This window comes from Rhipicephalus microplus, chromosome X, assembly GCF_043290135.1.
Source record: "Rhipicephalus microplus isolate Deutch F79 chromosome X, USDA_Rmic, whole genome shotgun sequence".
NCBI classification, from domain to species: Eukaryota; Metazoa; Arthropoda; class Arachnida; order Ixodida; family Ixodidae; genus Rhipicephalus; species Rhipicephalus microplus.
The window spans coordinates 159,679,419-159,697,534 of NC_134710.1; the positions used below are offsets into that span (position 1 = coordinate 159,679,419).

Below are 18,116 nucleotides of genomic sequence, written 5' to 3' on the forward strand. Positions count from 1 at the left end.
ACGAGCCACCCTGTTTATGTGACGTAAGGGCTTATTCTTCTTCAAAAACCCTACCTTTCCCTGCAGACGGATGCAGCATGCGCTGCTACGAGGCGACGACAACGCGAGCATAGTTAAGTTTTGTCAACTCCATACAGCGTGTTAGTCCTCGTTGACGTCGGGTTTTGACAATATTGAGCAACGAGGAAATCGATTGAGACATGTCAGATGCTTCACGCGCCGGCGGGTCGAAATCAGAAAGCGATGTTTCCATGCTCAAGTAGTAGCTGCAATCATTGCTTAACTCGCACTGGTAAGTTCAGACAAGCTGTCACAGCTTTATTCTGCGTCGGATGACATCGCCAATTTGCTTTTCGCGATATAAGAAGAGGCTCGTGAGCTGTGTTTACACCCTGGCCAGCCACCATAGCAGGGTGTAGCGGATCTCATGACGTCATCGGCAACGGATTTTTGTGACGTCATCCGATACCTTCCGTGGATGACGGAGTAGCTCTGTGTTTCGGTTTCTCTTTTGACTCGTTTATTGCTTAATTAAAATTATTGATGAGTGTCTAGCAAAATGAACCACGCTAGCTTTTGCAAGAATGTCAGTACTCTTTGAAAACAGCATTGTCTCAGTATGGTTGAAAATGTACCAGAGTTCACTTTTAAAAAAGTCATCAAGATTACCGTATAACAAATATAATGAAACTGTACAGTCTTGTTTAATTTTTTTTGTGTGGATTCTAAATATGTAATTATTTCTAAAATATTCTCTTTAGTTTCAAATTTAATTAAAAATTAATTACCACTATTTTTGGGAACAATAGAGCAATAATTACTCATCCAAATTTTGCTTTAGGCACATAGCTAGATATGGGAAAAGAAAGCTTTGCAGTGGGGGGAATACTTGTTTGATATAAAAACTATTGCCAATTATACAGCTTATCAAAGTTTTCTGTTCAAAATATATCTAATTATTTGGTTAATGAATGTACAATAAAATAACAATAAAACATATGCAAACATATGTTCCTACCCCTCCGGGCAATAATCATGTCGCTCAGCACTGCAAGTAGAATTACCATTTTAAATGCTTTGATTACAGAAAATTGTTCTGAAAGTTCACCAAGAGTTACAAATTTAGGTTTTGAGAAAATTCAGGAAAGCAAGTAATGCCTATCTTGAACTTATTTAACACAAAATGTCACAATTTTTTTCTTTTAGTGGTTAGGCATATAAACTGCTGCACAACACATCATTCAACAACAGCATGGCATGAATTTGGGTCTTTTTAAGTTAGAATATAGCCTTTTCTGGTAGTATAAATGTCTGTTGTGGCCAAAGTATCAACACACCATAAAACAACTCACTCAATGCTTGCGGCAATGCCTGTACATTAAAAAAAATGTTTTTAGAAAATTGATTCTTTTATTTTGCATCCTGAAAGACCAGTGTTCCCGGGGGGGGGGGGGGGGGGGGGGGGATTTGGGATGGACGTTGCAATGAAAACTAAACTCATTTTGTTATTTATAGAGCTTAAGGAGAAAATTTCACATACAGTTGTGATTTGTTCTGCTGATATTGCTACGTAGCTGACGTATCAGCGGTGAAAAGACGACAACGAGGAAGTGCTCTGTCGGTTGCGCCTGCTGCTTCCATCTTAGTCGACGCCATACGCATCATTTTGAATATAGATTTTAAATAGACACACCTCGTGTCATTTTTACGTAACATCTTTGTGGTGGAAGTGCTGGGTACTTCCCCGTCTTCATCACGAAGCTCCGCAACGGCCGCATCATCATAGGTCCAACCATGTCACAGGTTGAACAACCATCGTCTTCGCCACCTGCCCCTACCGTGACTTCTACATACGTCGTTCTACCTCCTGCTCGGGATCCTGGTGTCTTTTCCGGTCAGGATGGCGTTGACGTCGACAAATGGATCAACCGGTACGAACGGGTCAGCGCAAGCTATAGGTGGGACCCGACTCTTATGCTTGCCAATGTGCTTCTTTACCTCGATGGCCCACCGCGCGTGTGGTTCGAGACGCACGAAGCGGAGATTACGAGCTGGGACTCCTTTAAAGAAAAGATCCGCGACCTTTTTGGCGACACCATTGGACGGCAGATCGCAGCGCGGAATCAACTGGCGGCCCGTGCACAGACGTCGACGGAGTCGTACGTCGCGTACATTCACGACGTCATCGCCCTATGCCGCCAGATTGACGAGCACATGAGTGAGTCGGAGAAAGTGGCCCATGTGCTGAAAGGCATAGCAGACGACGCATTTAATCTACTAGTTTACAACAACGTTGCCACCGTCGACGCCATCATTAAAGAGTGCCGGCGGTTCGAAGAAGCCAAAAGCCGCCGTATCACTCAGCGATTCACCCGGCTGCCCAACACGGCCGCGACCTCATCGTGTGAAGCCGCCCGCCAGTCCCCCACGTATGACAACGTCACACGTATTGTTCGTCGGGAAATCGAAGCCGCCTCTCCGGCTCCTCTTCAGCCACCCGTTTTTGCAACGCTCGCCTCTGACCAACAACAGCCGTCAGTGGCGTTAATACAAGCTGTGGTGAGGCAGGAGTTTGCGAACCTCAGACTTCCCTCAGCATGTCCCCTGACTCGCCCTGAAGTCCCGTCCTACTCCCGAGGACACGCTCGCCGTTCACCTCCAACAATGCCCTTCCGTAACCCTTCGGAATGGCGAACACCCGACGACCGACCTATTTGTTTTTCCTGCCACCAGCCTGGGCACGTTTCTCGCTATTGCCGCCGCCGTTGGTCAAACCAACCACGTCAGACTTTCTCTACCTCGGCGCTCATGCATCCGACGAGCCCTCGACGTTCAGACGCCACACCCTTCAATTTCTATTCGTCGTCATCTTACGAGCCTTCCACTGACGCCCCTTTGCCCGGTCGCCGCTACCCTGACGCCCCTTCGTTCGGTCGCCGTAGCTCTCGCTCCCCGTCGCCGTTACGTCGCCAATCCCGCTCTCCGCCACCTCGGCGCTTTTCTTCGCCGAGCTTCTCTGGACGACCGCAGCAGGAAAACTAGATATTGCAGCTTATAGAGGTGAAGCTGCAATACCAATGACGACCGAAAATTCTCTACTGACGCTTCCCACGCACCATAGCCTGCTTGAAGTACAAGTCGACCATGTTCCTGTGACCGCCCTCATTGACACAGGTGCGCACCTGTCTATTATGAGCGCTTCTCTACGCTGCCGCTTACAAAAGATTATGACGCCATCTACGACGCAGGCAATACGTGTTGCCGATGGTGGTACTGTACCAGTAATCGGAATGTGCACTGCTCGTGTCAGCATTGCCGGTCGTCACGCCGTGGTCCTTTTTGCCGTGCTAGCCTGCTGCCCTCATGACCTCATACTTGGTCTTGATTTCCTTTCGGCACACTTGGCCTTAATTGATTGTTCGTCTGGTACCCTCAGCCTTGATCTACCAATCTTTGCCAACTACTCTGCAAAGCCCACCAGCCGCTTGAGCCCAACCACTTTCGTTCGCCTGCCACCTCGAGCCGTCACGTACGTGTCTTTGTCATCGACCCCTCCCGTTGCTGACGGGGATTATATCGTTACACCAATTACTGACGTTCGGCTGACGCGCAGTGTTACTGTGCCCTACACCATCGCGACCATAGCGGATAACTGTGTGTTACTTCCGCTCCTTAACTTTGGTTTCACCCCTCAAGTGTTGCCCTGCCAGATGTCTCTAGCCCAGCTAACTGCCATAACAGAGGACGATGTCAGTGTTGTCGCTGTATCTGCTCCTGATCGAAGCGCAGTCTCACGGTCACCCAGCTCAGACGATGGTATGTTTCGAAACATGATTGGATCGGAGCTGTTACCTCACCAGGCCGATGCTCTCTGCCAAGTTTTGGCCTTATACAGTGACATTTTCGACACCTACGATCGTCCCTTGGGCCAGACTAAAATTGTCACTCACCGAATCAACACTGGTGACTCTGCGCCCATTCACCGTCGGCCGTACCGCGTGTCAGCATCTGAGCGAGAAGTGATTCAGAAAGAAGTGGCCAAAATGCTTACGAAAAACGTAATCGAACCATCAACGAGCCCTTGGGCATCTCCCGTGGTATTAGTAAAAGAGAAAGACGGCTCATGGCGTTTCTGCGTTGATTATCGCCACCTCAACAAAATTACGAAAAAAGACGTGTACCCTCTACCACGCATTGACGATGCCCTTGATTGCCTCCATGGCGTCACCTTCTTTTCATCTCTCGACCTCCGATCTGGATACTGGCAAATTGCTGACATGGACCGAGAAAAGACCGCCTTCGTTACCCCTGACGGCCTTTACCAATTCAAGGTCATGCCGTTCGGGCTCTGCAACGCTCCAGCGACCTTCGAGAGAATGAGGGACACGCTCCTACAAGGATTTAAATGGTCGACATGTTTGTGTTACCTGGACGACATGATCATTTTCTCACCTACCTTTGCAACCCACCTTGAACGCCTTTCGACCATTCTATCCATATTTCGACGGGCCGGCCTGCAGCTCAATTCCTCCAAGTGCCACTTCGGTCTTCGTCAGATTACCGTATTGGGTCACCTTGTTGACGCTGCCGGCGTTTGGCCAGACCCGGCGAAAGTACGCGCTGTAACAAACTTCCCAGTCCCACGCTCTGTTCATGATGTTCGCAATTTTGTGGGCCTCTGCTCCTACTTTCGCCGGTTTGTGAAAAACTTTGCGGCACTCGCACGGCCGCTCACCGACCTTCTCAAACAAGATGTCCCATTTTCTTGGGGCCCTCCTCAAGCTGACGCCTTCTCTCAACTAATCACCGCTCTAACGACACCTCCTATTCTTGCACATTTCGACCCCGATGCTCCCACAGAAGTGCGAACAGACGCGAGTGGTCACGGAATTGGTGCAGTTTTGGCGCAAATTCAGCGGGGCAACGACCGTGTAATCGCTTACGCGAGCCGTCTGCTTTCTAAGTCTGAACGCAATTATTTTATAACAGAACGGGAATGTCTCGCTCTTGTTTGGGCGGTTTCGAAATTCCGTCCTTACTTGTATGGCCGCCCTTTCCGTGTCATCACAGATCACCACGCGCTGTGTTGGCTTTCTTCTCTGAAGGACCCCACTGGACGACTTGGTCGTTGGGCATTACGCCTACAAGAGTATTCCTACTCGGTTGCTTATAAGTCTGGACGTCTCCATCTGGACGCCGATTGCTTATCCCGCTACCCTGTTGATCAGCCCGACGAACCAGACATCGAGCCTAGCCTCAGCGTCATGTCAATGTCCCAGTTTCTTCAGATTAGTGATGAACAACGTCGTGATGCTTCTCTGCGACAACTTATTGACCGTCTCGAATCTGCTCCGAACGACACGTCACTTCGCATGTACGTCCTCCTGAATGGCACGCTGTACCGTCGTAGCCTCCAGCCAGATGGCCCTGAGCTCCTTCTTGTCGTGCCGAAAAATTTGCGTTCAACCGTGCTGCACGAGCTTCACGATGAACCAACTGCTGGTCATCTGGGTGTATCTCGGACGTACGACCGCGTGCGTCGCCGCTTCTTTTGGCGCGGTCTCGCCCGGTCCGTTCGCCGTTACGTGTCCTCCTGCGATAAATGCCAACGTAGGAAGCGACCTACTGCGCCCCCGGCTGGACTTCTTCAACCGATCTCCATCCCAACCGAACCTTTCTTCCGTGTTGATATAGATCTTCTCGGTCCTTTTCCCGAGTCGGAATCGGGCAACAAGTGGGTCGCTGTTGCTATAGACTACGCGACTAGGTATGCCATCACTCGAGCGCTCCCCACCAGCACCGCTACTGACGTTGCGAACTTTTTGCTCCACGACGTCATCCTACAGCATGGCACTCCTCGCCAATTACTCACAGATCGTGGCCGCGCATTTTTGTCCCGTGTGATCGACGATCTTCTGCGCTCTTCCTCGACGCACCACAAGCTGACCACTTCCTACCATCCCCAAACAAATGGCCTTACCGAACGGCTAAATCGGACCCTAACGGACATGCTCGCGATGTATGTGTCCTCCGACCACCATGACTGGGACCTGGCGCTACCTCACGTGACCTTCGCGTACAATTCTTCGCGCCACGACACCACTGGTTATTCACCCTTTTATTTGCTTTATGGCCGTGATCCGACGTTACCACTCGACACCTTACTTCCAACCACTACAACGCCGTCAACCGAATATGCACGCGACGCTATAGCTCGTGCCGACCACGCACGTCAGATCGCCCGCTCTAGACTTTTGGCTTCGCAAGCCACCCAGAAAGCCATCTACGACAGCCGGCATGCTGACGTTCACTTCTCACCCGGTTCCCTTGTTCTCCTGTGGTGCCCAGTTCGTCGAGTTGGCTTATCAGAGAAGTTATTGTCTCGCTACATGGGTCCTTACCGTATCATCCGCCAGGTAACCGACGTCACCTATGAGATCATTCCTGCATCTGAGACCACAAGCCTGCCTGCAACCACACCCAGTGATGTTGTGCACGTCAGCAGGCTAAAACCTTACCACCTGCCTACTGAAGACCGTAGTTAATGTGCACCGAGACGGCGCTTTTACCGCCGGGGGGGTAACGCTACGTAGCTGACGTATCAGCGGTGAAAAGACAACAACGAGGAAGTGCTCTGTCGGTTGCGCGTGCTGCTTCCATCTTAGTCGACGCCATACGCATCATTTTGAATATAGATTTTAAATAGACACACCTCGTGTCATTTTTACGTAACAATATTATAGATGAAATCGCTTTTGAGCTATTTGTTGGTAGTTTTTGAGTAGCAACACTTGATAGACTCCCATTGTTATCCCAAAATTAGACATAAGTTTGCCAAGTTTTTTTTTGTGGAAATATTCACAAGGGCCGATTTTGTGCTGTAAACCCATTGGTTTATTCTATAATATTGATATAAGGCACCAAAAAATATTTTTGGAATGTCCTCTGCATATTGTCATGCTAAAAACTTACAGCCAATTATAAAAATATGTACGGTGTGCAAACAGATATGGGCAGCTTTTATGCACTCACCCAATGTTTCAGAGTTTAAGTGTGGAAAACGAAATGATTTTATTGTTATTTGTTGTGAAATGGCACAGGGGATGTCAATGACAGCAACTGCTCAAAGAGTGTAAGCTGAGAAAATAAAGCTAAAAAAAAATGGGACTCAGAAAGAAGCTGGTTTTATTTTTCTTTCGAGAAATGCAGCTTTGTGGCTATATTGAGGTTCGATCTGTATACAATAATCTCGATATGGTGGCACTATGCCAAGTGAAAACTGCTGATTTGCATTTTCAGAAGCCTAATTTTCTTATAGTTTTTCATGACTGCACACTAGTGAAATGCTTTTTTTCTGAACTTCTACTGCTTATTTTGGTTAATATTTCACAGTGATGTAAACGCCGGTCTCTGGATTGGGAAGTGGGGAAGCAACCAAATTTATCGTTCCCATCTTCATGTCCCCCCTTAATTGTCAATTCAAGCCCACAAGTGCCCCCATTGCTGTTTGAACGATTTGTCTTTTTTTTTTTTGCCTTTTCTTTCGTCTCGTTTTCAATAGCTTTGCCCAACTGTGGGGCTATTGATTGCGTTTTGATGTGTCAGTTTTATTAATACAAGCAGATGTTTTTTTCATTTTCTGCAGTTCAGACATTGAAGAAGTCGTGGATTCAGCTGTACCTAGTCCACAAGATCCACATGTAACCTCTTCTAAAGGCATGCAAGAACTTGTTTTAAAGGCTTCACAGGCTGTGACACCTGCTGCTTCCAACATAAAACTGGTCACTTCTCCAATATCTGTAAGTTGTTATGGCTAAGCTTAGTATTTATTGAATGTGTTTCGAAAAGTTTGTGTTTTAGATACGTGATATGGCTTTACACACCTTTTCAGCAATGCCTGTGTGGATGATATTCTAGGGGTCTTTTATACTTGCGTCACACAGGCGTTTCAGTGTGTTCTAACTGATGTTCTATAGGATTATTAGGGAAAAGGGTACTGCCACATAGTTGGCTTTAATCGTCACTGAATCAGTAAGTCCATTGAGTCAACAGCATGGTTTTGCTGTGCTCGATAAAAACCTGAAAGGCTTTTGAACTGCTGGCACAAGTACCCTTGTCAATGACATGTTTACACAGGTGCACCACATTGTTGTACAGAACAATGTTCCAGGAACTAGTTCCTTTTAGCAAGTGTAGAGGAATGCCACTCTTTTGCTAAAGATTGGTGGAACTGTAACAAGAAGTCGTTAAGTTTACGAAGGAATGGCTATACAATCTTATGTCGCATTGTTGTGCAGTAGTCAATGCAGGTCTAAAACAAGACTAACAATGCTCACAAGACTAACAAAACCCTGGAGATTGATATCTGAGGTTTAACGTCCCAAAACCACCATATGATTATGAGAGACGCCGTAGTGGAGGGCTCTGGAAATTTCGACCACCTGGGGTTCTTACGTGCACCCAAATCTGAGCACACGAACCTACAGCATTTTCTCCTCCAACGAAAATGCAGCTGCCGTAGCCGGGATTCAATCCCATAAGCTGCGAATCAGCAGCCGAGTGCCTTAGCCACTAGACCACCGCGGCAGGGCAATGGTTAGAACCAGTTTAAAATAAAGTAACAATTTCTGAAATAATACAAGCTATATAAATAACCAAGAAATCACAATGATTTACTTAAAATTGCGAAATTTCTTAAACATCTGGCTGAGACCCGCGCCACGCGAGAAAGGGCGCCACTGCCTTGGTAAGTGTGTAGTTGCTGAGTTTGTGGCAAGTGTGCATTTACCAAGTAGGTTATTGGGTTGCCCAGGCTACTAACTTCTTCAGGTTTCAGGGGAGCTGCATTAAGCATTAGATGTAGAAATACACCAAGACCCAGAGAAGAAAGATATTAGCCTTGGAGTTTAGAACTATACAAGGGCCTACACATATATGAGATAAGCACAAGATTTAGCATGGGATTTCGAACTACACCAACACCAGACTGTAACGTATATCAGGAAGCAGCATTCTCAAGCAGGACCGCTGTGAGAGCAAGTCTAGATTATACTCCCACCTTCTGTGGGTGAGTGTGTAGGCATGTGTAATTTCACATTTTGTGTGCTTTTTATTGGACGGAAAAAAATTGGCACGCAATTAGTACATTGATAAAAATTGCACAGCTAGATGTCATTCTAGCATGCCTACATATGCCTCATTGCCTACATGCCTGCATGGGAGTACTTCTTGAGTTATAAACATAATTAGAATTAATAAATAAGACTCATTAACACAAAAATTAGTAGTGGTGATTACAGTATACTGGGAACTGTATGCACTAGGGGCCTTGTTGCATTCTGCAGAACAAACGAGCAAATATTAATTACAAAAGAGTTCCAAAAGAAGTAAAAATATGAAGTATCTCATTATTTAAATTATTTTTAATTTTTATTCTTCTAATGTCACTACAGTGGTGGAAGGGCTGCACCAATTTCGCCACCCTGTGCCAAGTCACTTTTGCTGTGCCATCCTTCTCCAAAGTGCGTTGCCAAAACTGCTTCTATGCGGTCTTTGGTACCTGCATGTTCTATTATCCACAACGTGGCAAGGCCAAGCGAGCTCCTATCATCATCATAATCATCTCCTGACGCGCCCTCTGTTACGTTGGTGATTGCTTGAAGACTGTGTGCAACAGCAGTCTTGCCTCGAGGGCAAAGCAATGAATGCTATAGCAACAAATTGGAATGTTATATAAAGTAAGGCTATCGGCTAACTCTTTTGGATCTGGTCTCGCGTAACTCTTAAAACGCCCGGGTATATGGGAATATGGTAGCTCCATGAAGCAAAGTGGTTTTCGTACTCTGTAATCTCAATGCGTAGTAAGCAGGCCTTTTGTTGATGTCTGCTGAAATAGAACGAATGTTTGTGCCAGTGACCGTGCCCTTATGGTCAATGTGCCAAGTTGCTGCTCTAACCACGCAGTCTCCCCCCACGCTTCTTCACCCGATGAGAGACAGGTGAGGCCTTTCCTCCACTTAAGGGGCCATCAGTAGCATGCCTAGCACACGGGGCGATGTTATCGCTTGCACCTTCCATGCAACGGAGATGGCCGGCTCATTTTACCTGCCTCATGCAATAAATGCATAGAATATTTACACAGCTTGCGCTTCCATACAGTAACTAATAGGTTTATGTCAATATGCGCATGTTTCAAATATTTGAACGATTATTAAAGTATTTGAATTCACTTTGATCCGAATTTAAGTTATTGCAAATTTTGAAGTATTCAAAATGAACGAACAAATGTATATTATACCCCTGTCACACGGGCACCCGTGAAGACCGTTTAACTCCCTCGTCTTTACAACAACGAAGATGCGGTTGGTGTCACACGGCCACCTTTACGCGAACGAAGGTGATATGTGTTTGTCCATAAATATGTGTCTGTTCGTACTCAGGCCAACTCCAGCAATTTTTTTACGATTTCAATGTAATGGTAGTTTTATGTTCCCCAGATGCTCCTGTCATAGACCTGGTAGCAGAAATACTAGGCAAAGTATAGAATAATTTTAAATAAGCAAAAAAGTGCAACACCAAAACTCAACCGCAGTACTATCTTCGCGTAACGTAAGTGTTGGTAAAAATCATGCAAACCGAAAACCGTGCAAGGCATGCCGGTCCGCCAGCACGGAGTATGAAAGCTGCCTGCGAAAGCGGCGAAGAGCAGACTCTCAGGGGAAAGGTGATCCCATCACAAGAGCCGCACCATGTGTGTTACTGACTATGCTATGTGTACAAGCTCCTTGGAGATGTCAAAAAATAATAACCGAGATTCGGACGCATGTGGAGGTCAAGTAAAATCGCTGAAGAGGAATGGCAATTGCTGGTTGTGCATCCCACTATCAGATGGTGCCACCTGTCCAGGCCGCTGAAGTTTGTGGGGTCGGTATCGGTAATACCCGTGTCACACGGGCACTAAAAGGTCTTTTAAGCAAGAAGACTTTTTCCGAAAATGAGTTCCACTCGCAGACACACGACAGAGAGCAATCTCTTTTTCAGAAGTGGTCTTTTCTGGAAATGACGTTCGACGAACTGTTTCATGGCGGTAAAAGAGTAGTCTCGAAACCAGTGGGTGCCAGCAATTTTGAATATGGCAGCGGCCATGCAGACTCAACCGCCTGCTTCGATCCGGACTTGCCCTTGACGCTCACCCAGAGCATGCACAAAAACAAATGAATGGTCTAATTAACTATCGCTTTGTGCCATGTCACGATCAGGGCAGAGTGTCAAGTAGGCTCTTTCGTAATTGGTGAGAAGAGCTTATTTTTTAACCACGCCTGCTAAGCCTAAAGCACCGAGAATTTGATAGTGGATCATGGGGAATTGTGCAGTGTTCTCATGAATGCATTGCTGCTGAAGCGCCAAGACATGAATATAATGCAAATACAACCATCAATCTGGAACTTGCGGCTCATAGAGCACAGGACGATGATGTGATGAATTCAATGCGGAGAGTACTAGGGTCTAAGGTTGCAGCCATGTTTTATTTTTTCCGCTGCTGCTACTCGCCGAACGTGTGCAAGCACATGCCAGAGGTGTGCTTAGCAGACGATGCGATAAAGCCCGTGAATTAATACAGGGGCTTTACAAATACATGTGGAGGGGCTAATCACTTGTAATATTGGCTAAGGAGCTCTGTAGCCTCCACAGTGCTAAAGAGAACTTCTGAGAAAGAGTTATACGGATGCATCGGGAATAACGACATCAGGAATATCACATTGTTACACTCAGACTCCTGCTGCGTCATTTTGCACAAGTGGGAAAAGCGTGTTCGGCAGTCGTGTTTGTAGCAACTATGGCCAACCCCGGGGGCAAAGTAGCCGGCGGTGCACGAAAAAAGCAGCATCTACAACGGTCCAAGGCAGACACCTGGAGTTTGATTTAATCAGACTGTGGCAAGATTACTGCTTCCTTAACTAGTGTAATGTACCTTCGCATTGGGGTTTCTTCATGTGTTATTCGTAAATTTATTTGAAGAAACGAGAACGCTACAAGTCCTTAATTTCTATATCGAGATGCATCGTTTTATTTTCATTGCTTCTCTTTTAACTGCTAGCGCCACGCTTTGGAAGTGTTTTCGAAAGAAAATACTAAGAGGAGATCCTTGGTGCCGTGTGTCTGCACCGCAACGCCTCTTTGTTGAAAGTCTTTTAACTTCGTGAAAGACCACTAACGTAAAAGACTTTTTGCATGCCTGTGTGACACAGGTATAAAATGCTATCGCTAAAAAGATTGTGGACTAACTGAGGCTTCTTAATATTGCTATAGGAAGAGTGCATATTTCTTGCAAAAGTGATAATTTAAAATTGCGCTGGCAGGGTTGTGGGAAATTAATTTAGGCCAAGTACACGCCCCCTTTTGCACAACGCCCTAGGCTCGGTCATGGTGCGCCCTGTGTATGTTAATAAAAAGTGTCTCCATATGGTAAAGTGTTCACTTAATACACTATCGTAATGTTCACGCATAGACCCTCTTCTGCTGGTACGGTATTAACACAGTTTCCGTGAAGTGAGCCGGCACTGCTAGCTTAAACAATATATAATATCAATACTAAGGGTAATTGTAACCTTCAAGAGTTTTCTAAATGTTCAGGTAATTATACGGGGAATCGTATGCTATCACAATGCAACACTACCTGCTACACAACACTTGTAAGCAAGCCCACAACGAACTGAAGTTGGAGCACCGAACCAACGAAACGTTGGCTAAGCAATGCACACGATCATTGTCTTGTGAACAGCAGAAGATGTAGTGGCGCCTTTGTTCAGTCACTTTCGACGTAAACCTTGGCACACATACACAGTGTTGCCAGTAATTATTGAAAGCCAGTTGGGAGAGTCAGGGCAATCTATAAAATTTATTTGTAAAAAAATCTGTGTATCTCTTCAGCCTGTAATTGGGTATTAATGATGGAAACGTGCAAATGAACGTACCCAGCGAATTTTATTGAGATCTGTTAACCTCGAAAAATCGCCGAATCGCCCTTAATGTTGTTCTTGTAAAGGTGGTTTTGCTGCAGTGAAGTAGTGCTTAGCCTTGAAAACATGTATCCGGAGGGGAACTGCATTGCTGCGAGGCCCCACTTCAGGGCTAACTAAAGGTGTTGTTACGTGGCAATAACAGTCACTCGCAAGCCACAGTCCAGCTCACACATGAATGTCAGCTTATTTCACTTTCTCCTAGACATCGTTTAGGATCTGTCCCACTATACACATAGATTGTCATAGAAAACCACGCAACACAACCTTTGGTGGCAAAAGCGCTGACATGATATCTGCAGATGACTGTGATAAGCTCGCTGGCAGGGAGCCAAATGACACATTTATCGCCACCGCCCACCTCGCTATCACTCTTATTTATGCTTATTCGTTAAGGCACTGCCGGAATCACGCGGAAGTCATCACTAATCGACCAGTCTTTGCTGTTACCGAAAGGTGGAAAACTTTTAACGTCACATTGTTGTGTCGGAGAGCTCAGCGTGACAGTGAAATTTCACACGACAGAAGTTATCGCTTCTCGCACTTATGGCTTCTTGAGTTTGAAGGCAGTGTTGGTTTATTGTCGGTGGTCGTAGATGCCGAGAACGGCGTCAGAAAAGTTTGCCGTGCAAAAGCTGACCGCAGTTCTCCATGCTGCCTCCTATTTTTTCTTTTTATTTTTTTCTCCCTCACTTTCATTTTGCCTGTGAAGAAACGTATGGAAAGTGAGTGACCTCGCTCGCGACGTACGAAATCTACGTGCGGTGCTCGCCGCGTTCTGTGATATCTTTGTCGTAACTAAACTTCAGTGGTGCACATGCGCACACGCCTATCTCATACTTCAGAATGCCTGTTCTAACCTTTCGTTTTTGCTTCGTATGCGCTATATTTTTGTCGTGACTGTGTCAGAAGTGTTCGTTGTAGCCCCGCCGCGGTGGTCTAGTGGCTAAGGTACTCGGCTGCTGACCCGCAGATCGCGGGATCGAATCCCGGCTGCGGTGGCTGCATTTTTGGTGGAGGCGGAAATGTTGTAGGCCCGTGTGCTCAGATTTTGGTGCACGTTAAAGAACCCCAGGTGGTCGAAATTTCCGGAGCCCTCCACTACGGCGTCTTTTATAATCATATGGTGGTTTTGGGACCTTAAACACCACAAATCAATCAATCAGTGTTCGTTGTAAAAGTAGGAGGCTTGAAAAATGTTCGCTGTATGTGGAGTCAGTTTCAAAGGGTAGTATAGGAAAATCGTAAGTGCACCGAAATATGGTCATTACAACCGATACATCGTTATGTTTGGGATCGCTATAAATGGGATGGACTTTAGCATGTAAGCCGTCATAACAAGCTTTTAAGCTTTAAACTTAATAATAAAATTAGGAATTGATTTGAGGGTAATAGATTCATTTAAACATGCCCTGCAACACTTCTTCAAGTAGCCATGGAATGGATTCACTAAAGAAGCTTATTGCCTCACAAATTCACCGCCACAAACATTTTTAGAATCCGTCCAGTACAAGTGGAGTTGCTAAGATTTGTTGCACGCTGCTCTCTCTTCTCGTCCCGATGAAAGCGTTGTGGGAAAAGACCACATGCGCCTCAAGACCTTTGGCACTTTCTCTCTCGTTCTTCGAATACGCGGCTTTTCATTGTGAATGCGCATTACGCATGGACAAGTGGCAGTCCCAGGAACGACCGAGCGCACCATGCCAATGGCTGAGACAATGGCTGTGACAAGGGATTTTTCAGCTTGTGGCGTCATTTGCCAAGAGAAGAGGGCAATTTTTGGCTCACTTTGAGATTTATTGTGAATCGCAGACCGCGTGCTGAGGAATAACATTTGGCTTGCATTTTCTCGTTAGCCTCGACCACAGAATGGCAGCGTTTTCTGACCATGCTCAAAAAGGGCCTCTTTAAATTTGAAGGGGGCTTCTTGGCAGGGCGGATTCTTCCTGCAGAGGTGCTTTCACGGTTTAGCACTCTTACACTGCAGTGAAACCACTTTAACAGGCAGTTACATGTGGACTAATATACACCTATTCGTTCATTGCAAATACTTCGAAATTTTCAATAATTTAAATTCGAATAGAAGTGAATTCAAATACTCTACTATTTGTTATAATATTTCAATCATTCAAATATTCACCCAAGCCTAGTGATTTGGCCTGGCTATCAGCTGTAAGTGAGCACTGCAACATGCTCACCAGCACTAAAAATAGATATCATATGTGTTCTAAAATTTTTTTCTTTTTGTTCTAAATACTTTCAAATTATTTATTTGTGAAGTTTGAGTCAAAGCAGACGCTCAATAGCTTACATGTTTTTCTATATTAATTTGCAAAGGCCTATCAATTTGCTAATACGGCTTAAACTGACGTTTTTTAGCTTCACAAAAAAAGCTGTGAAAATATTGCTTTGGCCAATAGAACTGACATTAAGAAGGCATGTGAGGTGACTGCCGCTGTAATAGGTTCTCTTTTTTATATATCCAATAAAAAGAAATCGTATTGAATTGCTTATGAACATTGCTTTCTTAAGTATTACTTTTTTTTTTTGCTATGCAGGCTTTTTCAGTTAACCTAGGTAATACTCGGAAGCTGTACAAATTTTCGACACTTATTGAGCATCCCTTGACTTGTATTGAATTGTAATAGCATCTGAGTTGGTATGACTTTAGCAAACTGTGCCTTGTCACATGCAGCACCTGTGCTAATGCATGACTGAACATAGGTAATGAATCATAGATGGTGTCATAAAGCTACAGCTTATGCTACTCTCAACTATTTCTTCAGTATGCTAGGCTATGTGTTGTGGAAGTGTGCCAGACCAGTCCTGAAAGTGTCGTTTCTAGATCTGCGCATGCTATATTCCTTCATATTCCCTCTTCTTTTTATTATATATCCTAACAGGATTTTTCATCTCACTTGATTGTTGAGGAAGACGCAACACTACTTGGTGACAAGCAGAGTACCAATGGCACTTCAAATGTGCTGAATAGCTGTGCCACGTTGGAAGACCTTCCCAACTTCGCAGGCAGTGTGCCTGCAACTATTTCTACATCAACCCCTGCTACTTCCGGTACTGAGCTCACCACAGAGAAGAGTCCCACACGGAAGGAGGATGCGACAGACACACCATCAAGCCAGGTTATGCAAGTGGCATTGCAGGACAAAAATTCTGGCACCACAAAGTAAGGGAAGCTCCTGGATTCTGTTGTGCCTAATTAATCATGCATGCATTAGCTGCTAAAGTGGCGCAGTGACTGTAATTGCTTTGCTGAGCTTGAGGTTGCGGGTTCAGTAGTAGCTGTGGTGGCTGAAATACGAAAATGCTGATGTACTTAGGCATGCGTGAAAAAATCCTGAATTGTCACAATTATTTTGATGTCCCTCACTGCAGTGTAGTTCATAAACAGATCATAGTTCTGATACGTAGGACTCCAGAATATTCAGCAGTCTATACGGAGGCATCAGGTGTCTGTTAGTCCGCTATGTGGTGAGTGCTGCAAGCACATAATTTCTTTCATACGAAGTTCCAAAATGTTTTTTGCCTTTCACCACTCTCCAGAACTAGAAAGAATTTTGTCCTTACTTTTTTATTTACTATTCTGCATCATTAGGCTAGCTGTAACTATAATCACTAGTACATAGATCTGACACCAGATTGATGACCACTGTTTACTACTGAGTAATTGTTTACCAGAGTTTTACTTGCTACTCCAAAACACCAAAGAAATCTGATAGAGCCTTAAGACAGCGTCAGTCTATTCTTTAGCAGTTGTAAACTTTCCTTATTTATTTTACATGTCCTCAAATCGCCCGCGACGTATACACTCAACGTAACAATCACATAGAAGTAGCCGCATAGTTCGCAAAATAGGAGCGCACAACTCGCCAATAGACAGGAAACGTCAAATTAGGAGTGCTACTTCTCGAAACCAGCAAAATTTCAACTCTGCGGACATTCTGAAGCCAAAAATAACAAAATTGCGCAGACAGAAAAAAGTTAGGGGGAATAAACGCGGGATAAGAAGGGTCATTAATAGCACTGAGGTCGCAAGGTTAGAAGTTTGAAGTCGTCACCCACCCCTTCCTTCTTTTTTGAGCAATATGGTGTTCCAAACAGCTATGAGAAGGCCAGATGAGCTATGAGGAATGTGAGGTTGAGAACAGATGGGCAGTCGTGTAGTATTCTACAGTGTTAAGAGTGTGGGACAGAACGTCTACTTAGAGATAGCGCATCAGCCTAGCATGCAAGAGGTCCTAGCATGCAAAAATTCCTAACTGTATACAGTTAAGCCTGCTTATAACGAACCTTCATATAACGAATTTCTCTATATAACGAAGTTTTTCTATTCCCCACCATTGCTTCTTAGAAGTACATGTATTTACGACCTTTTTGTAACAAAGTAACAGTGGGAGACAACCTTGATAAAACCAATTTTTTCCTTGGACGATCTAGTGACCACACGTGCTGGATCTGCGTGAGGCGAGCAGTTGGGCCGGCACCCCACCAGCCGGTATTGCCACCGTTCTCGCCGCCGTGGTCGCATATGCGGGTGTACCCCCCCCCCCCCCTCCTCTCCTTGTTCTAAACCAAAATTTAAAAAAAAAACTACTTTTGCGCATTGGCAGTGCTACGCTTTTACTTAATGGTCACATTTTTAGGGCCACACTGCATATGAAGGGCAGGTTATTGAATAGTTTTCCAGGGTATTTGTGTCTGTGTCCATATCGTTCGCTTTTCATTTTCGACGCCGTGTGCACGTGCATAGTGTCACTGCGCGCGCATGGTGTGGCCCCCAACGACGTTCAGCTTTGATTTTTTTATTGCGATAGCAATTATGTAATATGGACAGTCTCGGGGCTGGTTTTTTGCCGCCAACACCGTCATTCACCGTATTTGTTACGTATCTATATATGAAAACTCAAGAACAAAAAAGAAAAACCGCCCTTGCTCGACGCCCAGCTCGCCACGATGCGCTGACGTGCGCTTGATCTCCCACGAGTACCTACTTTGTTCCGCAAATGGGGGAGGGGGGTTAGATGCTTGTGCGCGCGCGCTCATTCTTTGGTGGGGAGAATCGCGCGCCTTCGACTTTGA

The 18,116-nt window shown here is 45.4% G+C and overlaps 1 protein-coding gene across 4 annotated transcripts in view; it reads left to right on the plus strand.

Moving 5' to 3' along the window:
- Positions 1-18,116, plus strand: part of LOC119177072 (heat shock factor protein) — a 94,287-nt gene that overhangs the window by 32,287 nt on the left and 43,884 nt on the right. For all 4 annotated transcript variants that reach the window (XM_037428450.2, XM_037428451.2, XM_075878069.1 and 1 more), the window contains exons 6-7: positions 7,646-7,799; positions 15,923-16,203. In XM_037428450.2, coding sequence (XP_037284347.1) covers positions 7,646-7,799; positions 15,923-16,203 — 435 coding nt within the window. The remainder of the gene's footprint in view (positions 1-7,645; positions 7,800-15,922; positions 16,204-18,116) is intronic.